The sequence below is a fragment of the Telmatherina bonti genome, assembly GCF_933228915.1.
Source record: "Telmatherina bonti genome assembly, chromosome: 3".
Classification (NCBI taxonomy): domain Eukaryota; kingdom Metazoa; phylum Chordata; class Actinopteri; order Atheriniformes; family Telmatherinidae; genus Telmatherina; species Telmatherina bonti.
The window spans coordinates 27,003,359-27,026,278 of NC_136621.1; the positions used below are offsets into that span (position 1 = coordinate 27,003,359).

Consider the following 22,920-nt stretch of genomic DNA (forward strand, 5'->3'; position numbering starts at 1 on the left):
TTGTCGTTCAATGTTCGTTCTTTGGACCATTAAACTTCGAAGAACGTGGGGTTGTAAATATAAAGTGAGAAAAATACAGCTGCGTAATCCTATCAGGATTGTACATGTCCTCAATTGAGGTTTGACTTCGATGGGAATAGTAGTTATTTTTGTAAATGAGTGAGCTGTGTCGTCGTCAATAACTTAGCATCCAAAGCTAACGTGAGCTAGTTAGCCAGAGAAAAGCTAACTGCAATTCTCAACAAGCAAGTGCGTCGTTTGGATATTTTTGGTTAATACTACTGTTAACAAAGGAGTGAAAAGATAAAGAAAATGGGCTCTTCCAAGAAACACAAGGAAAAGAGCCGCGACAAGGACGCAGAGGAGCGCCGTCGGGAGCATAAAAAACATCGCCATAAGGACCGAGACGCTTCAGATCGGGATGCGACACGGGACAAAGATAAACGAAAACGCTCCAGGTCCAGGGAAAAAAACAGACGGGAGAGCCGCAGCAAAGGTGAAAGAAGCAGCGACGAGCCACGTGTAAAGAAAGAAAAAGTAGATCTTGGATATGAGGAAACCAGTGCAGAGGTTCAGCCTCAGAGTTCAGGCGGTGATGCGTCTCTCAGCATCGAGGAAACAAACAAACTTCGAGCTAAGCTGGGTCTGAAGCCCCTGGAATTAAATGAGAACAAGAAAGAGCTTGGGACCAAAGAGGACCCAATGGTGGCTGAGACCATCAATCCTGTCCTTATCCAGCAGCAGAAGGAGATGAGAGAGAAACTCGCAGCTGCCAAAGAAAAACGTCTTCTCAACCAGAAACTGGGGAAAGTCAAAACTCTCGCTGATGACGACTGGTTAGATGACACAGCTGCTTGGGTTGAAAAAAGCAGAAAGCTGTCAAAAGAAAAAGAGATGGCAGAGAAGAGAGCCAAGCTTTTGGAAGAGATGGACCAAGAATTTGGTGTCAGCAGTCTTGTAGAGGAGGAGTTTGCTCAAAGTAAGCAGGGTGCATATACATCCCGCGATCTGAAGGGCCTCAAAGTGCAGCACGAAGTTGAATCCTTCAGTGAGGGCTCTACTGTAATCCTGACCTTACAAGATAAAGGTGTGCTTGAAGAGAAAGAAGATGTGCTTGTAAATGTAGGGCTTGTGGACAAGGAAAAAGCAGAAAAGAATGTGGAGTTGAGAAAGAAAAAGCCTGATTATAAGCCATATGAAGAAGAGGAGAGCGTGGATGACATGGTTACATTTAAATCTCGCTCTGTTCTTTCAAAGTATGATGAAGAAATTGAAGGGGAAAAGAAAAAGAGCTTCCGTTTGAGCACAGGGGGATTTGCTGATGGGGAGCGAGAAAAAGAGCTCCAGGCTATGAGAGAAATGCTACGAAATCAGGCCCAGACACTGGAAATGCCTGCTCTTGCCATTGCCTCTGAGTACTACACCCCTCAGGAAATGGTGGGCTTCAAAAAGACAAAACGACGTGTGAAGAAAATCAGGAAGAAGGAGAAGCAGACAGTTGCTGATGAACTTCTTGATGACACACGTAGCTCTGATTTTGGCTCCAGATCACGCGGTCGAGGCCGCAGACAGAAGGGTGATGATGATGGAGAGGAAGTTAAGGAAGAGGAAAGCAAATGGCCACATGAAATCCCCCAAATGTCTGATGACATCAGAATGGCAGAAATGGAAATGAGTGACGAGGAGGACTTTGCACCTCCCGAGCCAGCTATAATTGAAGAGGATGAAGCAGAGCAGGAGCTGCAGAAACAGCTGGAGAAGCAGAGAAAGCTGAGGCAAAAACAGCTTCTAAAAGACTCGGGGGAAAAAGTGGCAGAACAAATGAGAGGGAGGGTTAAAGGTGATGACGACAATGATCCTGAGAAGAAAAACAATATTGTCTTCAATGCAACCTCAGAGTTTTGCAGAACTCTAGGTGATATTCCAACTTACGGCCTGTCAGGCAACAGAGAGGACCAAGAAGACATTATGGACTTTGAACAGGAGGAAGAGAAAGATGATGGTGGAGATGCAGACTCTGAAATGGATGAGAATATTGGATGGAGCACAGTTAACCTGGATGAGGAGCAAAAACAGCCAGATTTTTCCACAGCTTCTGCCACCATTTTGGATGAAGAACCCATTGTCAACTCTGGCCTTGCAGCTGCTTTACTGCTGTGCAAAAATAAAGGATTGCTTGACACCCAGATGCAAAAAGTAGCTCGTGTCAAAGCCCCTAAGGGTACCCTGCCTAATGACAACTACTGCATTGAGGACAAGATGGGCTTCGATGACAAGTACAGTCGCAGAGAAGAATATAGAGGCTTCACCCAGGATTTCAAAGATAAGGATGGATACAAGCCAGATGTCAAGATTGAGTATGTAGATGAATCTGGGCGTAAACTCACTCCAAAAGAAGCTTTCCGACAGCTTTCACACAGATTCCATGGAAAGGGGTCCGGAAAGATGAAAACGGAGAGGAGAATGAAAAAGTTGGAAGAAGAGGCACTCCTGAAGAAGATGAGCAGCAGCGATACTCCTCTTGGGACTGTGGCTTTGCTTCAAGAGAAACAGAAATCTCAGAAAACACCATACATCGTGCTTAGTGGAAGTGGGAAGAGTATGAATGCAAACACCATTACTAAATAAGTACTTGGGGGAAATTATTACTGTGTGTAATATAAAAACAAAGACATACGTAGCTATAGAAATGTCTAAACTTCTTTTAAGATAACTGCTTACATTTTCTGTCCTAGTTGATACGCGTTTCACCGTTGTCAAGAATTCTTCAATAAAAAACTGTGCAAGTGTAAAATTTTTATTTCTTGTACTTTTTTTTAAAATTAATACCAAGTGCGCTTGATTTTTAAGCTTTTTTTTGTTGCTACAAAACTTGATTCAGTGGCATTAGAAATTACATTCAGTGGCAAATTTCTGATGTGTGCAAGAACAGCAAATCATGTCAAATGGACGCTTGCAGGACACTGAGCCATAGTTTGGTGTGTAGGTGATTTCTGTATTCATTTTTTAAAAAAATTATTTTATTGTCTTTGCTGGGGATGTTATCAATGAGTTTTAATTCTAGTGTTACATATAGAGTTTGTTTATTAAACAGTTTTATCAGTTGATTTGTTCTATACTACAGATATTCGTACCATTTGCAGTTAATCATCTCTGAAATTACCCAGGTTAAAATTAGATGTTTACTTCTTCTAGGTGACTTTTTCTTTTTCTTTGCTTAAAAGCATAGTTAGATTATTACATATTTAGTCACAATTAAATTACAGATTAGATGTTTGAAAAAGCGTGTAAGAAAAAAAAGCAATACATTAAATGTTAACCAGTTTTCAGCACAGTAACTGCTATTATGTCGGTAGATTTATTTTAAACACTTTTTTTTTTTTTTAATTTTTTAATTTTTAATTTAATTTTTTTAGTTGAATAGGTGGAGCTCCCGGATTATAAATGCAAAGTTTCTCAATGTCTTAATTGATAAAAGACATACAAGAAACACAAAAAAGCATAACATATCATATTGGTATTTATGAAATGAAATGAAAAATACTTTATTAATCCCCAAATGGAAATTCAATATTGTAGTATATAATAATTAATTTGGGGAGGTCTTGTTCCGGAGGCAGATGGCTGCTGGCAGGAATGATCTTCTGTATCTTTCAGTCTTGCATCTTATTATGTATGTAATCTAGAATTATTCAAGATTTATTAGAATTTTTTTAGAAAACATAATTATGTTAATGTAAAATATTCTATGCTATGAATGTTAAACAACTAAGGACTGAGGACTCCTGGTTTACATGAGTCGCTGGCCGTCAGCGGAACTGAAGTGGGCGATTGAACGATTGGCCGAACCTTATTCCGGTACACAACCTGTAGCAAAGTAGTTAGCAAAGCTAACACTAGCAATCTAACGGTGCTTCTTTCTGGAGGAAATGCACTCTGACAGGTAAGGGATACACGGTAGTACGCAACGCAGAGTGTTAATAAATACTTTGGATAAATAAAACGTTAAACACGCGACACATAAAATAGTTTGCATCGCTTGCGATGACGCGTAAGCTGTGTCCTTTTTAGGAAAAGTCAGCTTCCTGTTTAGCTAGCAGTGAGCTTAGAGGCGAACAGAGTTTTAAGTAGCTTTGATGTGTAGAGCTGGCATTTCGTCCCACGGTGTAACCAACCTCCCCGTGTCTATGCGATGTTTACTTGACACTCGTAAGCCATCCTAGCAGATAATCGTGGGTTTGGCCGACTGTTGTTTATAGTGTGCGATGTTTTCTCCGAGAGTTGTCGGTAAAACGCAGTAAACTATATTTGAAGAGATTATTTAGTTATGTCGAAACTCCTCAGTCACTTTATTACAATTCGAGGATTTCGTGTGAACTCTAAGCCAAACTGGGAACTGTCATCGAGATTATAGCCTTCTCTATATGAGCTAATTGAGTTATCGTTCTGCAATACATATTTTGACTTTTTTTTTTTTTTTAAATTAGCTTTACTTAATGCTTGTAGATATTCTAACAATAACATTTGTGATGTATAGAATGAGCCGTTTGTGAATATTTAGGCAGCGTAGCAGAAATGTGATTCATTGCCTCCACGTTTAAGCAGTTACTCAGCATTTTATGTCATTTAAGATGGAATATTTTCTTAAAGACTTTTACCCAGCGGTTATTTGTTAACATGCACAATTCTGCTGTTGTTGCTTTAGCTCAGTTATTTCCCATCAATTCCACAGGCTTTAACTTCACTTAGTGAAAACGCAGGCTGTTGTGATGTCGGAGCTCAAACCCCCTACCCCAACACCAACCCCAGCCCCTGGTGACACATACAAGGGTTGGCTTTTCAAATGGACTAATTACATAAAAGGTTACCAGAGGCGATGGTTTGTTCTCAGCAATGGACTGCTGTCTTACTACAGGTAAGTTATTTGTGCTTCATACAAAATGCATTCATGTTACAGGCCTGTACATACTTGTTCAATAAAAAGACAATATAACAAGCACAAAGCAGGACAGGAGTATTTCCTAAATTGTTACAGGTGTTAATGCATTAAATTGGAAAAAAATCAATCCCAATAAACAGATAAAAACCAATAATTTAATTAAAAATAATAATAATTAAAATAAATTAATTAATTAAAAAATAAAAAGACACAGAGGACCACACAACTCATGTGGTGTTAAAAGCCAGAGAATAAAAGTGAGACTTGAAACACTCCAGGGTGGGGGCTGTTTTGACATGGAGGGTCAGGGCATTCCACAGTTTAGGTCAGGCCTCAGAAAAGGCCATGCCCCCCCGAGTTTTAAGCCTCATTTTCAGGACCACAAGCTGGAGCTGACCCTCTGACCTCAGAGCACGGGGTGGAGTATAAATTTGGATGAGGTCAGAAGTGTATTTAGGGGCCTGTCCATTCAATGCCTTAAAAACATACCATTATAGAGGGTTTATTATATTATAGAGTTTATTGAGGGCTATAAGTATGTCTTTACTTTGTTTGCAGAGCAAAATGTTTTAAAGCCAGCAGTAATTCTAAAGTCATCAAACCAAAATAATGAAAGGTAGATACGTGTATCATATAAAAAAATATTTATTTAAACGTTTTTGCTCTGTTTTTAGGATCACCTACTATACATCTAAGATAAAACTGGTGGGATAGTACACGTTGCTTCATAAAACTTCTTTTTTATTTTGCAAACTTCAATGTCAATAGTTCTCATTCTGTCTTTCTCCAGGACCCAGGCAGAGATGGGCCACACATGCAGAGGTACAATCAACTTGGCCACCGCCAACATTGTTGTGGAGGACTCATGCAATTTTGTCATTTCCAACGGAGGGGCACAGATGTATCACTTGAAGGCCAGCTCTGAAGTAGAGCGACAGCGATGGATCACTGCTATGGAGCTTGCCAAAGCAAAGGCTGTCGACATGCAGGCTGGATCTGGTGAGAGGGAGGCAAAAGTGACTTTAAAATGAAAGAAGGCTGATTATTGTAGTTTATATAGTTGTTGTTGTTTTTAGAATAGCCAGAAACAAATGTGTGTTTGTCTGGTTGTGGTGAGTAATGATTCTCTCTGTCTCCTCTTTAGATGACTCTGGTGATGATTGTCCTGGAGTTTCTCCTACCTCAAGACAGGGCGGAGGCTGCCGTAACTCTGAAATCCAATCCACATTACGTACCCTGAGCAGCAAGGTTGAGGACCTTACCACCTGCAATGATCTCATTGTCAAACATGGATCTGCCCTCCAAAGGTACTGGTTATCTCAACTATATCATCCACAATGCTGTTAGTTATATTTGTTTGTTGAATTAGTTCTTATTTTTGATTTAATCGGTTTTCTTTTTTATTTTGTTTTTATTTCACAAACTCAGGTCTCTATCAGAACTGGAAGGACTTCGTGTTGGAGGGGACATGGGGGAGAAGATCAGACAAGTCACAGAGAGAGCCACACTATTCCGAATCACCTCTAATGCCATGATCAACGTACGTGTTACTCACAGGAGAGCAAGCAGAACTTCGGATGTGTCTCTTGCTGACATGTTGTTTTTGTGCTCTCTAAAGGCTTGCAGAGACTTCCTCTCTCTGGCCCAGAGCCACGGTAAGCGCTGGCAGAAGGCCTTGCAGGCTGAAAGAGAGCAAAGGATACGTCTGGAGGAGACTTTGGAGCAGCTAGCCAAACAGCACAACCACTTGGAAAGAGCTTTCAGAGGAGCTACAGTTCTTCCCCCTTCGCTCAGTAACCTGGCTTTAGCTAACAAAGGTAAGCTGCTCATTCTTGACTAAACATCTGGGTTTGGATGTTGATATTACTCTGGATGCGGATGTCACACCACGTACTTCTGTCAGTCCGCTGCTGAGTTAGCCATGCCCTCTGGTCATTCATAGGTGGTGTTGCAGGAAAAGGTGATGCCAGTGATGAGGATGATGACAATGAGTTTTTTGATGCTATGGAAGACCCAGCAGAATTTATTACTGTCCCTGCTGACCCTAAATATCACAGGTCATTAACCATTTTTATTTTGCTGTTGTTATTTTGTTCTTTTTTAACTTTTCTTTTACTTTTCCTTCAGTTTTGTTTCAAATGTGATGTTTCTCCTTTTCTTTGTATTTCAGGAGATCGGGCAGCAACATCAGTGGAATCAGCAGTGAGACTGGAATGGATGATCAGTCGGTAAACAATCGGTTTCTTTATTTGCTCTGGGTTGCATCAATCTTGTCAACCTTTCAAATATCACATTACCTTTTTTTGGATGTTCTTCTTTTCTTTATTAGTTTGATGAACTGTCTTTGGCCTCCAATCCGGAGTCCCCACAGCCTCTTGAACTCGAGCCAGTTAGACAAAGACGAACTCGTATCCCTGACAAACCCAACTATTACCTCAATTTGTGGAGCATCATGAAGAACTGTATTGGAAAAGAGCTCTCAAAGATACCAATGCCTGTAAGAAATCTACTTCTTTGTTGATACCTTCTCTTCTCTTCTCTTCTCTTCTCTTCTCTTCTCTTCTCTTCTCTTCTCTTCTCTTCTCTTCTCTTCTCTTCTCTCTGCTAAAATTAAGTAATGAAACTTGCATTTGTTTTTGTGTTTATAGGTAAATTTCAACGAGCCCTTGTCAATGCTGCAACGTCTGTCTGAAGATCTAGAGTACTACGAACTTTTGGATAAGGCTGCTAAATGTCATAACTCTTTGGAGCAGATGTGTTATGTGGCAGCCTTCACGGTATCTTCCTACTCCACCACTGTCCACCGCACAGGAAAACCCTTTAATCCTCTGCTGGGAGAAACTTTTGAACTTGATCGACTCAGAGAGTGTGGTTATCGCTCTCTTTGTGAACAAGTATGCAGACAATTTATGCGCCTACCTGAGCCATTCATTCCAACTTTTTCCAGATTATAGCTCAGGGATTACCAACTCTGTTCCACTGGAGCTGGTGTCCTGCAGGTATTGAATGTTCCCCTACTGCAACACACTTTATTAAAAAAAAAAAAAAAAAAGATCTTTAACAGTTTATTGGGAGATTTTGCACAAGTCTGTTAATGATGCTTTAATTTGAATCGGATGTGTTGCTGCAAGGAAACATCTAATACTTGCAGGACACTGGCCTTTGAGGATGCAGTTGGTGATTCCTGTTATAGTTGTTTCTATTTAACCTCACATAGTTGTAAGTTAAATGAATAGAATCACACTTAAGTTACTAATGCAAACCTTTTTTCTAAAAAAAACAAATCTACTTGTCTTCACCTCTTTTTAGGTGAGCCACCACCCACCTGCTGCTGCACACCATGCCTTCTCTGAAAAGGGCTGGACCCTCAGACAGGAGATCGCATTAGCTAGCAAGTTTAGAGGAAAATATCTCTCTATAATGCCATTAGGTAGGTGTTAGAATAATCACAACCTTGGCTGCTTATTTGTGAGTGATTGTTGTTGGCAAACCTATTTTTAGCCAGTGCTCTCTGTTAGAAAGGACACTCTAAAGGGATTCCTTATTCCAAGTCAGCATCTCATTTTTATTTGAACCTAAGAAACCTGTCGAAAACACATTATTTCCTCTCTGTCTCCAGGTTCTATCCAGTGTATATTTGATAAAAGCAACGATCACTACTCCTGGAAAAAAGTTACCACAACTGTACACAACATCATTGTTGGGAAATTATGGATTGATCAGGTAAATTTAAAGCTGATACTTATTGGTCAACCTAGTATAAATGTCAGTTTTATACAATAAACAACACAAATGACTTGCAATGGTGTCAGTGTAATTTTAAGTCAACTGTATTTATGGTTTATTAACACTCTCAATGTATGTTATCTTATGGCAGTCAGGGGAGATAGATGTGGTGAACCACAGAACAGGAGATCGTTGCCATCTCAAGTTTGCTCCCTACAGTTACTTCTCCAGGGATGTACCAAGAAAGGTGAGCACTTTCCTTTGTGTTTTCATTGAATTAAATGTTACCTTGTTTCCTGAGGTTTTATATAAAACTTTTGCTGAATAGGAGCTGTGTTACCACAGGCTCTCAGAGCCGAAATAATAGTTTAAAGTCACAGAGCCGAAATAATAGTTTAAAGTCACAGATAAGGGGAAAATGTGTGTACTTGAGGTTACATGTATGTATGTGGTGAAATTGGCCACTTTGTACCCTCTTTGATGCATTACATTTTAATCAGTCACACATACTCATTTCTTTCTATTTTCCAGAATATTCTATATGCAGCCACAATATGCCTAATTACGATAATAGAAAATGCATTTTTTGGTATTAAATTAGTCCCAGAGCAGACATATCTGAGGGAACATCTGAACTACGCCAGTGACTTTAATTAAGAATAGTTTGATCAACTTGCACTGTAATCTACACTGCTGTAAAGATCTTACCTTATTTTTATACATCCAAATTTCATTTTTCTTTAATCACTTTTGTTCTGTAAAGCCTTGATAAGAATGTTTCAGTTCATAAAATAAAGAAGCCCTGTGGCACATTTATCAAAATGCAGTTCTTTACTTTTTTCTTCTTTGACACATTCTTGTGTTTTATATTAATAGATTTGTTTAATTAATTTATTGAACAGGAACCATGAACAGTGGCATTGATCACAAAGGAAAATATGCTTTGTACCGAATGAAAGCTTTGTGTGTTTCTCTCAGGTGACCGGAGTTGTGACAGATAAGGATGGAAAGGCCCATTATGTGCTGTCAGGGACGTGGGATGACAAGATGGAATTTTCCAGAATAATGCAGAGCAGTAAAGGCGAAAATGGCACTGAAGGCAAACAGAGGACTGTTTATCAGACCCTCAAAGCCAAAGAAATCTGGAGAAAGAACCCTTTACCGTAAGTGTTTGTTCAACAGAAGATTGATCATCTTAATAAAGTGCAGTTCGAATGCAGTGTCGTTTTGAGCTTGTCATCTTTTATGGTGATGACTTTCCAGAGAGGGAGCAGAGAACATGTACTACTTCTCCTCACTTGCCTTGACTCTTAATGAACATGAAGAAGGAGTGGCACCTACAGACAGCCGGCGGCGCCCCGACCAGCGGCTAATGGAGGAAGGTCATTGGGATGAAGCCAACGCAGAGAAGCAGAGGCTTGAAGAAAAACAGCGAACCGCCCGTAGAGAACGGGAAAGGGAAGCTGTAAAAGCAGCTAGCTCACCCGAAGAAGGTAGGAAACAAACTAAAATCCCTTTTGTTCAGGTTTTTTTTCATCTCATTTGTCTCTCCAGTGTCTCTCTCTCCAATCACTTTTTGTCCACTTGACCTGTCTTGGTATTTCATATCTGTTTGTCTCTGTCTTAAACCAAAGCTATCACTGAGGATTCAATCAATGAATCACCTTTGAAAAGCAAGTACTCATCTCTTAGTCTTTTTGTAACTCTTCATCTACATTTTGCATTGTCTTTTAACAAAACAAACCTATTACATGTTTATGTGTATTATCTTATAGATTATCTTAATAACACCTTATCACCTTTTCAATTTTTCCTCATCCACCTTTGTTCCATTCAGCTAATGCACAAGAAACTGGAACCACAACAAGTGAAGTTTCCGATGAAAGCAAGTATCAGATCAGTGAAACGTTTAAAGAGTCCTATTAAAAGTGCTTTGTGTTGCATCTGGACTGAGGAATGAATAAGAAATGACTCGGTGCATCTATGGGGTTCAGATAAGCTTTTTTCTCCAAGCTAAGCACTTCAAATCACCTCAAACAAGCTTTTAATGGTTAATGATGTCCTAGCCGGCAGCACAACGTTTTAACCTGTTATATGACAGGATTGATGAGAGGAACTTCCAACATGAAAATATGTTTGATTCAACTCATGGCACTTTTAAAATGGAAACAGCAAAGGTGTGAATTGAGTTGTGGATTTAATGGGTTTGTCTTTTTTTTCTGGGTTTTTATTTATTTTTTTATTTTACTCTATTTTTTTTTATTGGGGTTTCCTCAGCTGACCCAGAGGACTCGCCCCCCCACACACCTGTTGCATGCAAGTAGCCCCTTACATTTTCTGCCACAGTTCTTTATAACAGCATGTTCACATCATTCCTTGATGCTATAATTTCCAGAACATCATCCTTCATTTTTTTTTAACAGCCCCTTATGGACCATCACTCCTCCCAAACTTAAGCAAGTATTCTCATAATTTAACATATACAGTAAAATTATCCCACATTTTCTAGTATTTTATTGGAATCTAGATTAGAAAACAACAAAAAAAAAACTGTTTAGCCAATTTCCTCTTTGCATCCTTTACAACTTGCTCTCATAGTGGAAGGCAAGGAAGGTCCTCATGGAGCCACGGCTAAAAGCAAGTAACATTTGTCTTGGTGTCTATTGTCACCTGTGTCTTTTAGATACATTGATGGAAGACTAGCAGTAGATGACAGTAGAATCGCCACTGTAACCCTTGTTCGGCCTCTAGAGCACAGGTGTCGAACTCCAGTCCTTGAGGGCCAGTATCCTGAAGGTTTTTGTTGTCTCCATGCTCCAACACTCCTGACCAAAACTTAAAAATAGGTTGACAAGAGGCTGCTGGATGCATTTGATTCTAATCAGCCGCGTTGGTAGAGAGAAACAACAAAAACCTGCTGGAGACCGGCCCTCGAGGACTGGAGTTTGACACTCCTGCTCTAGAGTGACTGCCCAGCCTCCTATGCTGTCTTGCACTGCTGTAGTTGTGAGCTTGGCTTTCATTGTATTTTTTTTGCACTGTTTTCTTAATGATTTAATGAATACGTTTCATTTTGTTTAAGGTGCACATGGAGACGAAGCGACTTATTTATCTCTCTGTCGACTGTCTTTAGATCGTTTCAGCTTAAATGAAGCGTGATATGCGGTCATGGCTCATTGGTCTCTTAATCCTTGCTTAACCCTCCTAAATCTTTCTCTTGATGAAAGAATGGATGTCTTCTTTCAGGTGTCCATCCAGACAGCTACCAAGCACTGTGGTTCGAGAAGGTGGATGACCCTGTATCTGGAGAGACGTTGCATGTCTACAAAGGGGGCTACTGGGAGGCGAAGGAGCAAGGGAGCTGGGACATGTGTCCAGACATCTTCTGATCCCAACAGAATTGGTTTGATGTGTGCAAATTAGAAGATAGTAAGTAGGGCTCTCCCCCTCTGTCATTGGAATTAAGCCCTGACATACGCCTAGCCTCAGTGTCTGTAGCTATCTGATCAACTTCTCCTGCAGGATCAGGAACATCTGGACTTCACTCTCAAAGTGGACTCATTGCTCATGTAGCATTGTAGTGGCATTGTAGCTAAATGACGCTCACACCTCCTTCACACTGCCACTCAAACACTGAAATTTGCTAGCTGCTGTTTCAGGGTTCTGTCGTCCAACTTCTGGGGTTAGATCGTGAGAACTGGTTATTCTGGAAACTGTGAATTAAGGGTACTGCACCACCACAGAGTTTAGTCAAGGGTTGGATTTTTTTTTTCTTTTTCTTAATTATTTTTGAGACACATTTGATGCAGCTTGCCTTTAAATTTCTGGTGATGTGTGGTGCTTATCCATTTCAACACTAGAAATGTACTTTATCTAAATATTAGCCTTTTTTTCTAGAAATATTTCTAATTATCTCATCAGATTTAATCCCTTTGTTTCATCCTAAACTTGTGAAACCACATTTGGAAAATAATACTGTATGTTAATTATAAAAATGGCAAGTAGTTTATCATAATTTGGTTTTGTAATGTTTTGTTCTGTCATCTTTCAGATATTTAAGTATGAATCTTAAATGTATGCTTACTTTATTCCATATAGATGTTTGTTTGTTTGTTTTTAGTTTGAGAAAATAGTTTTTTGTTTGCTTTTATTTTTGTGTTGTGAAATGACATTTTGTGTGAAACACATTGATTTTCATGCTTTTTTTTTTTTTTTTTTTGTTCACTAAGTTATATTTATTATGGTTCAATCTAATGTCCTGAAGCAATGTTTCGAACAAATTTGTCTTGGAACCAATGAAAAATACTTATAGCACTATTGTCCGACATGGATAGTAATATATTGTCAACCCTCTCATTTAGATTGTTTTTCAGGAATTCTCTTTAAAGAGTGCAGCTGTTTATGCTTGCCTAATCTCTAATCCAGGAGATTTGTGAGATTCAGTTGATTGATGCAATATATACAATTCAATATTATACCTTCAACAACAAAATATAAATGCAAACAGACTAATGATGTGTAATATCAGACATTTCAAGTAACATATACAGGCTATTCACATGAATGGATTATATAAATTATGAAGTGCGTGAGCTGTGCTCCAGTGTGGTTGTATGCAGATTATTCTGGGTTTGCAGATTTATTATGTGAAAAACAAATATGATGCAAAAGTATTTTTGCCTTTGATTGTTTTCAAACTTACTGATCACAGCTTTAATTTTGTTGAAGGTCATTCTTTTTGTGCTGCACATACAGATTTTTAGCAGAGAGCAATAAGAGTGCCTGGCACAAAATGAAATGTGAGGATGGGATGTAAGAACACCTAAGTTGCAAAAACTGAATTTTGTATTTGTGTTTGTCAACCACAGTCCTTCCTCTCATAACAAACAGTGACAAAGACCCAAAAGTTTTTTGTTTTTTTTTCACATTTAAGTGTACTTAAAAACAGAACTCTGAAAATAAAGATGACATAGTATAACACTATTTTTTCTGTGAATATATTTGATGTATATGAATTAGCAGCAGTGACCGATAAATTCAAGGCGGATAAGCACTTTCAAGTTTTTTGTTTACTTTAAGTTTCCCTGTATGAGATTTATTTTCTTCAACTAGTACAGCTTTCTACCTTAAATGGCATCAAATGACCCACACTAAGGTGTTCCTTGTTCCATTTATCTGTTTCTTATACAACAGATTCTCTGCATCTCTTTTCAAATTACTGAATTAGCAGGTTTCTGACTGTCCTGCGTTTACAAGATATATTAATATTTACTTATTTTTGTTTTAGTCTTTAGTTTTAATTGTGCAGCTCCTGCATTCTGTAAACTTCTTCCATACCTTCGTTCCCACCCATGATTTTTACTGTGCACTGCAAAATATGTCACTGCCCACTAAGCAACAACTTCCTAAATTTTGTCAAAGGAAATGAAAAGTGTTCTTGCACTTTAGCACAGGAGTGATGAAAGATTTCATGTGTCTAAGAAACTGATGTTGGCTTCTTAGGAGTTTTGTGGAAATCTTCCTGACTGTGTTAAGTAACTGTAAACATGTACTGACTTTCTAATGTTAACATATATTTAACCTTTTCTGTCCCTTTTAATGCAGTTATTTTTGTCAGGATTGTGCTAGGGGATAATGGTAGTAAAGTTTGAATGGAGATAAAGTTTTTGTTTGTGTTTCTGGTTTTCTCCACACATAAGACCGCAGTTTGCTTAATGCAATATTAAAAACGGACATCCTTTTCTAATTGCGGCACACAGCAAACTATACTTCTAACAACAACGCCGCCACCTCGGGACACCCAGGTAGAGAAAACGAACGCAACTTTGTATGACATCAGCACCTTTGTTTATAAACCGGGTGCAGCTGCTAATGTTACGCGACACTTTGGTATATCGTGTATTTTCCAAGATACGGTTCATCTCACAGGCCTGAATTTCACTTTTGGGTTAATATTTAGTTAATTGTTTGAAAGATATGTCCGCAGAAGGACCCGGAGGAGACGCTACAGATGCGAGGCGGGACGACAAACAGCCGTGAGTTAATTTAGCCAGTTAGCGACCTTTTACCCCAAGAAAACTGGTTTTGTTACTTTATGTTTCAAGTCAGCACGAGAAAACCATTCATCTTACGACTACGTATTTACCGAAGAAATAAACATGTTCTTTAATCTGCAGACAGTTTTTACATGGAGTTGCTCCGTTATCGTTATCTTTGAGCGCTTCCTCGTTCAGACGTTTAACCCTCTGTTGTGCAGTCCTTGCTGCTGATGTGAACCATGCTTTGGTGTGTTGTCTTGCAGGGTAGCGGGGTCTTTGTCTGCCTCTTTTCCCATGGACGTTGATGCCAAGCCCTCCTCTCACAGTTTCAGATACAGTCTGAATTTTCCCTCCATCGGCCAGTGCATCATCATAAACAACAAGAACTTTGATAGAAACACAGGTGATTTTTTTTTTTTTTAATTATTATTATCTGTTTAAGATAGTAGAATATAATCAGCTGACGCGTTATCACTGATAAAGGCTTAGGGAATGAGCTCAGAAGCTTATTTAATACACATTAGGATTAATAATTGCGTTGGGTGTTATCTGCGCCTGTAAAACAAGCCTATAGCGTTAATAATAAAAGAAAAAATCCACTCAAATTGATACTTCCTCATGGGAAGCCTGGTTTTCTTCACCACATTGTTGGCAATTTTACTGTAGAAATGAAAGATCAGGCACATCTGGTTTTCCACAAATAGATTGCTGTTAAGATACAAACTGAAAGAGCATGTCAGGAAACTCCCCTCTTGTACATTATGCTAAATATGTTAAAGCTGCCTCAACTGAGCAAATCATTCATGCAGATATTTAAATATCATAGCAATTTGTACACAGTACTTTCTAATTATTATTTCTCAACCAACATGTATGTCTTTGCACATGTGTCTGTGGTTCAAATCTACAGAGTGTACTAGTCTTTAGTAAGACTGCACTGCTGAAGTTTTACAAATGTGTGTGTGTGTGTGAAACCAAAGTTATTTTATATAAGGTTTTTATGGATAAATGAAGCCATAGCTGACTAGCTAAGAGTTTATGAGTTGCTTAGTGATAAAATCATTTACTCATGTCATGTGCGTGTAATTTTCTTGTACTTATATCAGGTTGGACCATGCAGGTTTTGGCCTTGTACCTCAGTTTTTGGTGGTTTAATTTGACTCTCAGTTGGATTTTAAAATTACTTGTAAAATCGACTGCAAGTCTGTCTGTAATTAGTTGTAGGTTCAGACCAAAAGATTCTTTGATGGTTGGTTGGGTTGACTGATCTTATTACTTCAGCATTGGTTGAAACAATGTGATCCGACTTGTGATTCTGCATATATGCTGTCATGTGCGGACAGTGATAAACCTCAACTCACACATATCTGCTTGCTGTTTTCAGTGTAATTTACTCTGAAAGCTGAGAGGAACTGTTTTTTTAACATCTTAACCCTCTCTGGTCTGTGGTCTGCTTGCAGTCACATTTCTTCTTCCTTATATGTGTCAGAGCCATATTAATTTGTTCTTTGTATACTTTAGCTACCAGGTTTGAACAACATGGTCATTATTTAATTTTTTAACATGTTTATTATCTTTAATGAGAAAGAAAGGGGTCTGAATCATCAACAATATGGCTGAATTTTTGGCAGTTTCTCCGGTTAGGCTAATCTTTGTTTTTTACTCCATAATAGCAAGTTGTCATCAGTTTGTAGAGGTTTTTGCTACTTTTATTTATTTATTATGCTTCTGTATTATAATATACATGGAAACGGCATTAACTGAATACAGATAGGACAGACTCTTGCCTTTTACAGTCATTTGTTGCCCTTGACTCTTATTTCATTGTGACGTAAAGCAGCAGGTTAGTCCTCTTACATCTACTCTTTAACACGGTCAAAGTGTGCCCTGGGGCCCGCTTTACTGATATTGCTGCAGCTACCATTTTACTGGCTGCCATGCCAGTTAATTGTTCAGAGGTGAGCTCTGTTGTAGTCACCATGTTGGGAGGTAGGAGAATAAGAAGTATTCATCCATGTTTTCAGTGAGGAATAAAGTGAGTTAGTGACGAAAGGTAAGGAACCCGCATGACTTCCAGTGTAATCCCACACACACCACACAGGTATACTTGCATTTTTGTTTCATTTTATTTAATAACAACTGTTCAGAGTTACAGTAGGTGTGTCTGAAGTTTTGACTCTCATGTATTTTTATCAGAACTGTACTTATTGTGCAGTATTTGATTGCTGACATAAACTCAAACTTGCTGTTTTTTTCTTGCTTTAGATTAAGACAGACTTTAAACTATTATCACATTTAATTTAATTTAATTTAATAATGCCTTTCAGGAAGCAGAAGCTTTATGTCTAGTCTGAGATACTTTATTAAACCATAGCCGCCTTCAGTGCTGCTTGCTCTACAGTGCAAGTTTGAAAAGCCGATGAGCAGTTTTTCCTATTATTGCGAGAAAGTCCTAAATCCATCTGAGAAGACCTTGGGTATCAGTAAAAGTAAGTACAGCTTCAGTTTGCTGTCATAGTCTCCTCTAATATTCAGATTGTAAGATCAGTGTTTTTGAAAACCTGTCCAGCAAAACTAAAAGTGCACACATGACTGCATGAGTAAGCAGTCCTGTGTGCTCATGTCATATGAGTTTAGTTAACATCAGCTGTGGTAAATTCCGTTTTGCCTACTTTATTTGACATTCATCAGCCTTTATTACTTTGAAATGCACGACACCTGCCAGTCTTTCTCTTTTATTAATCCCAAGTCTTATACATTGCAACTTTGAAGAAGCTGACTTTTCAAGTCATTACAGCAGTGTTTAAAGTGGGGTGAAAGTAGGTTCTATTGGTTATTCTATTGCAAAGAATCAGCATAGTTGTCATTGTGGGAAACAGGTGGTACCAGAACATCAACATCTCTTGTCAAGTGTCCCAATAAGTTGTGGCAGTTTGATGTTTATAGAAATTCAGCCTTCGCTTATTTATTTCCATCTGCATTGACGTTTAACATTTTGACAGCCTAATTAGATTTCTGTTCAAGCTGAAAATAGGTGGAGTTTACATTCAGCTCCAAAGAAATCATTTAAGGAAGATGGTTTTTATGAAGTACAGAAAACTACACATCCATGATATTGCATACCACACTTCAGTGTTTTATCTAAATTATTTGCATTTTTGTTTTGTTAGGTATGAACCAGCGAAACGGCACAGATGTCGATGCAGGCAATGCAATGAAAGTCTTTTCCAAGTTGGGTTATAAAGTGCAGGTTTATAATGACCAGTCAGTGGATCAGATGATAAAGATTTTAACTGCTGGTAAGTATAATGGGAAAAACTGGTATTCAAAAACACTTTAATTCATCCTGAAATGTTCACATACAGTACAAGCTTTCAGAAATATCAAATATTTAACTTGGTTCCTGTCTTCATACATGTCTCTGTTTTCAGCCTCGAAGGAAGATCACAGCAACTCGGCCTCGTTTGTCTGTGTTCTCCTGAGTCACGGAGATGAAGGTGTGTTCTTTGGCACTGATGGCTCCGTCGAGCTCAAGTACCTGACCTCACTTTTCCGAGGTGATCGCTGTAAATCACTGGTGGGAAAGCCCAAGCTCTTCTTCATCCAGGTATTGTATCACCTTTCCATTTGTTTACAACGACTTCGATCAAGTACATAACATTCAACTACATTTTGTGTGGGTGTGTGTATAGGCTTGCAGAGGCACTGACCTGGATGGAGGCATTGAAACAGACAGCCCAGAAGATGGTACAACCAAAATCCCTGTGGAAGCAGACTTCCTCTATGCCTTTTCCACAGCTCCAGGTTACTGCTGATACACTGTTTAGTATGCCTATTTTTTTTTTTTTTTTTTAAACCTGAATTAATCAAGCTTATTTTCTATTGCTCATGCATCCACAGGTTATTATTCATGGAGGAATACGATGACTGGATCGTGGTTCATCCAGTCACTTTGTGACATGATCAACAGATATGGAAAAGAATTAGAGCTCCAGCACATCATGACACGAGTAAACCACAAGGTGGCAGTAGAGTTTGAGTCTATCTCCAATTCACCAGGTTTTCATGCAAAGAAACAAATCCCCTGCATTGTGTCAATGCTGACCAAAGAGATGTATTTTTTCTCCTGATGTTGCCTTGACATGCGAAAAGTTGAGCCTGGTGGTGGCAGGATTTGGGATCGTGTTCTTTTACTCTGCTGTTTCATGTTGAATATCTCTATAAGAAAATGTCATATTTCTTTAAACTAGGTTTGACGCAATGTTGCAATCTCATATAGCTGGAATGGCATTATAAGGTTTTCACTGTAGGAAGTGTATAGCTGATATGCATGGATTTAAACAATTATTGTTTTTATTTATTTGTTTTTAGTAGTCTGTTTTTTCACACGCAAACCCTAAAGCAATTTCCTATTTCACAATCTACCATCTGTAACTGTGGGAGTTCAGGCTCACAGTGTTTTCTAGAAGATGGATCCTTGTTTACATTATCCACATTTCAGGGAATGATATGGAAACCACTTTTGTGAATAACTAGGAGCTTTTTTATTTTTCTGATCATGTTTATCCCCTCCTTTCCTTTTGGTGGGGAGTGACTTTTTCAAAGCCTTGGTAGGTCTCCATTGCTCTTTGTGTACTTACATCTGATATGAAATTCGTGTGATGAAAATATAATCAGCCATATACTTAACGAGCATTCAATGAGTTATGTGGGGCATAAATAAATACACACGAACTTACTTGGAAAATGAGTGTGTAGTAAAGTCAGAATCAACCTGTCAGCTGTCTTATGATGAGTAGCTTATAAAGCTTGAAATATAATTACTTTCATAGTCTTTTGATATTCTGGATGTTGATTTCTTTTTTTAGGCTGTCTGCTGTGAATATCTCAGATGAACGAGAACACAAATTTGATATAATCCACAACTAAAGCCAGACTGTTGACAGCAGATTCTGTCAAACTTGAACTGAACTTATTTCTCATTTTTTAGCAGTACAACATGGGAAATATAAAGGCTGTTTAACATATTTTACCCCACGTACAAATATAGCTCAAATAAAGATTGTGTATGGTAGTAATTCTATCACTGGTAAAACAACGTATGTTTATGGCTTTCAACTATTTACATTTTTTCACTTTATCAGCAAAAATTCATTAGATAACAACTCAAAATTTTCAAATATATCTGAATGTTTTGGGGTTTCTTTTTGTTTTTGTTGGGTTTTTTGTGCGATTAAAAACAAGTCAGTCTATATATAGAAAATAGTGCCTTTTTTAAATAAACATCTGGCCATACAACTTTTTTGAAAATTTAAATTAAATAGAGATTAAAAACATTTTGATTGCAGCATTGTCCCACTTTTGGGTTTGAATAATTGTGTCCTGCCCTAAATGGTTACATTAATAATATGACAATTGCCATTTGAAAGAAAAGCACAAATGAGTAAAATCTATGCCCTCATTCCAAAGTCAGATGATGAAGAGTAGTGCTTTAGTAGGAGACACGTCAGTTTTTCTACACCAGGACCTCTTTGAGCTTAAACTTTTATATGTTGACATCTGTCAGTTTGATTATGCACCAATGTTGGTTGTAGTCATTTCTATAAATGGAACACTTGCATTAATTACAGTAAACTATACAGTGTCTTTCAGCTGTTTTTGAAATGTTTAAATCAATGCTGAACAATCATGTTTATTAGTTGATAGTACACAACAGTTTGATGTGAACAACATTTGGGGAGTTTTTGTAGTATGTTGCAAGCAGCTATATTGTGAGCTTGGTAGAATGTTTTTCTTTAAAAAAGTAAATAAATAAAGATGTCTTTCACTTGTTTATTGTGAAGCACCATGGCCTCTTTTCTTTCTTCTTCTTTTTTGGTAACTTGTGACGGCATCAAACACAAAATATTTGGCTGCAAAAGGCACTTCGGGAAAATCTTTCCAATCTTGTATCTCCTACAGAAGATAACATCCTCAGCAGTGAGAGATCTATTTGTGTACAGTGTAAACAGGCAGGATTACTGCAGATTTGGCATGGCCTGAGGTGACAAGAACTGGGCCACCAGATCTTGAGGCTCGGTGCCAAATAAAACTGGGCCTCTGATTCTGTCACTACCAGCACAGATGCACTTCACCTAAACCTGCCTTCAGAAGCAACAGACCAGATGCAATATGCTCGAAAGCCAAAAGTTATTCAAAAAGATCAACAGATAAGGTAGAATTTGATTAAAATGCTACATCTTGGCATCTGACCTTAACACCAATAGTATAAATGCAAATACTAGTGTTCATAATAGTGGTGTATAAAGTCTGAAATAAAGAGAAAGAAAAAATATAAATGAACCTTTGCAATGATGCAATTATTTGTATCTTTCATGAACCCATAATTTTTTTCCAATGGAACATAAAAACATGCCAGATCAATCCAGTTTTATCTAAAAACAATGCTATTCACCAAGATGCTGTAGACAGTAAAGGTAAAACAGTTTTAAAACCATTCCATAAAAGCTGTTGAAACTGAGATATTTTACCATTTTATAAAAAATATTAGTGCATTTTGAATTTCATGACTGCAACATATCTTTAAAAAAAAGTTGCAACAATAGGCAAAATATACTACTTGGCACAAAGCAAAAAAAAAACAACTGAATGAGCATTTGAAAACCAGTTATTCTCACTTACGACAAGTTAGCAACATGACTGGGTTTAAAAGAGAGACAAAGTCTCTGATGCAAAGAGGGAGACATCCACCAATCTGCGACAAACTACCAGTAAATCTCTGTTTGTTACATAATTTCAGAAAATAAATATAACAAGCATAAACGTTTACAATCTCACCATCAGTAGGATGTAATATCACTGAATGATTCAAAGAAATGGATCATCTTTGCACATGAAATGATGCCAAAGCCACAAACTGGATGCTGATGAGACCATACCATACTATTTTTTATTTTTTAAAGCACTTTTTAAAAGAATAAACAGCAGACAAAAGTGCTGTACAGTCACAGCAAGTGAATAGAAAGAGCAAAAGTAAATAAAATAGCAATAAAATGATCATCTTCAGGCGCTCAGCAATACTGTATTAACTCAGGGGCTCTTTGTAAATGAGAAATTGTTCACAGCCTACTTCTCTGGTTGAATAAAGGTTTACACATCGACTCAGGAACACTTCCAGAAATCATTGTCTGTGAGTACAGCTCACCATGCAGGTTAATGCAGGTTCACACTTTAAACCCCCACCCATGGCAAAAATGGTAATAAAAGTCCATTTTTAATATGAGGTCTCAATTTGTTCTTTAACAACTGTTTAAAAAAGTGACACTATTTTTTAGGGATATTTGCTATTTGTTACTACGTTATATGTCTATAGTTTAATCTTCTGCTTTCTGATATCCATTAAGAGGCAGATTGCAAGTATCAGATTATGTTCAACAGAATTTTGAACAAAGTTTTTAGCATAATGCCAAATATCTAAGAAACTATATGTATCATAAATCATACTGGACTCTTATGGGTCAAATCTTTAGCATGCACAGATATTTCCCAGAGGCAAAGTGGAAAATTATTCTGTGGTCACATTAACTCAAAATTGATGTTCTTTTTGGAAACCACATTGACACTACATCCGTCAGATGAAAGTGGAGGGGAGCTCTCGAGTTTGTAATCAGCAGACATTTCAAAATCTGATGGTATGGGCTTACAGTGCCCATGGTCAGCTAACATCTGTGAAGTAACCATCAATACTGAAAAGTACATAGAGGCCCCAGACACTGTTTCAACATATTCCAACAAGATAATGCTAAACTACATGCAGTATTTATTACAACAAAATGGCTCACATGAAAGGTTTCTGTGTGCTGAACTACTGTGTGAAGTTCCTTTTACCAGTACAAAACATTTGCTGCATCTTGAAATGAAAAACCCAGCAATCCAGGACTATTAAACACCTGCTGTCTTGCCTCAGACAAAAATGGAAATATTCCAGCAAAAGTAATTCAAGCAAAAGATGATCTAAAATTTTCAATGAAAGTTCAAAATGTTTCACTTTAAAACATCTGATATGTTATTTATATTTTACTGGAAATATAATGTAGATTTAGGAGATTTGCAGCTCATTGCTCTATTATTATTATTATTATTATTATTATTATTATTATTTATTTATTTAGTTTTACACAGTGTTCCAGGTATTTGTACCTTTTTGTTTCTACATTT

General features: G+C 37.8%; 3 protein-coding genes across 6 annotated transcripts; all 3 read left to right on the plus strand.

Annotated features, from left to right (window-relative positions):
• On the plus strand, positions 1-2,906 carry sart1 (spliceosome associated factor 1, recruiter of U4/U6.U5 tri-snRNP). The gene has a single exon (XM_079265144.1). It carries the CDS (start codon positions 313-315, stop codon positions 2,626-2,628), a length of 2,316 nt encoding a protein of 771 aa, XP_079121270.1. The 5' UTR covers positions 1-312; the 3' UTR covers positions 2,629-2,906.
• Positions 2,907-3,864: 958 nt separating this feature from the next.
• On the plus strand, positions 3,865-14,056 carry osbp (oxysterol binding protein). Of its 4 annotated transcripts, XM_079238132.1 has the most exons (19): positions 4,111-4,209; positions 4,733-4,915; positions 5,730-5,938; positions 6,084-6,246; positions 6,368-6,479; positions 6,558-6,756; positions 6,882-6,996; positions 7,110-7,167; positions 7,269-7,436; positions 7,588-7,833; positions 8,249-8,369; positions 8,559-8,662; positions 8,817-8,912; positions 9,644-9,828; positions 9,929-10,158; positions 10,300-10,338; positions 10,503-10,550; positions 11,912-12,094; positions 12,188-14,056. In XM_079238132.1, exons 2-18 carry the CDS (start codon positions 4,770-4,772, stop codon positions 12,052-12,054), a joined length of 2,382 nt encoding a protein of 793 aa, XP_079094258.1. In that variant the 5' UTR covers positions 4,111-4,209; positions 4,733-4,769; the 3' UTR covers positions 12,055-12,094; positions 12,188-14,056. The 4 variants fall into 4 exon arrangements, with proteins under 4 accessions (XP_079094257.1, XP_079094258.1, XP_079094256.1 ...); XM_079238131.1 differs by lacking the exon at positions 4,111-4,209 and adding an exon at positions 3,865-3,943 and having other exon boundaries at positions 11,912-14,056; XM_079238130.1 differs by having other exon boundaries at positions 11,912-14,056.
• A 471-nt stretch (positions 14,057-14,527) lies between these two features.
• On the plus strand, positions 14,528-20,536 carry casp3a (caspase 3, apoptosis-related cysteine peptidase a). The gene is made up of 6 exons (XM_079264328.1): positions 14,528-14,700; positions 14,967-15,106; positions 17,874-18,002; positions 18,135-18,310; positions 18,396-18,507; positions 18,604-20,536. Exons 1-6 carry the CDS (start codon positions 14,642-14,644, stop codon positions 18,831-18,833), a joined length of 846 nt encoding a protein of 281 aa, XP_079120454.1. The 5' UTR covers positions 14,528-14,641; the 3' UTR covers positions 18,834-20,536.
• The last annotated feature ends 2,384 nt before the right edge of the window (positions 20,537-22,920 follow it).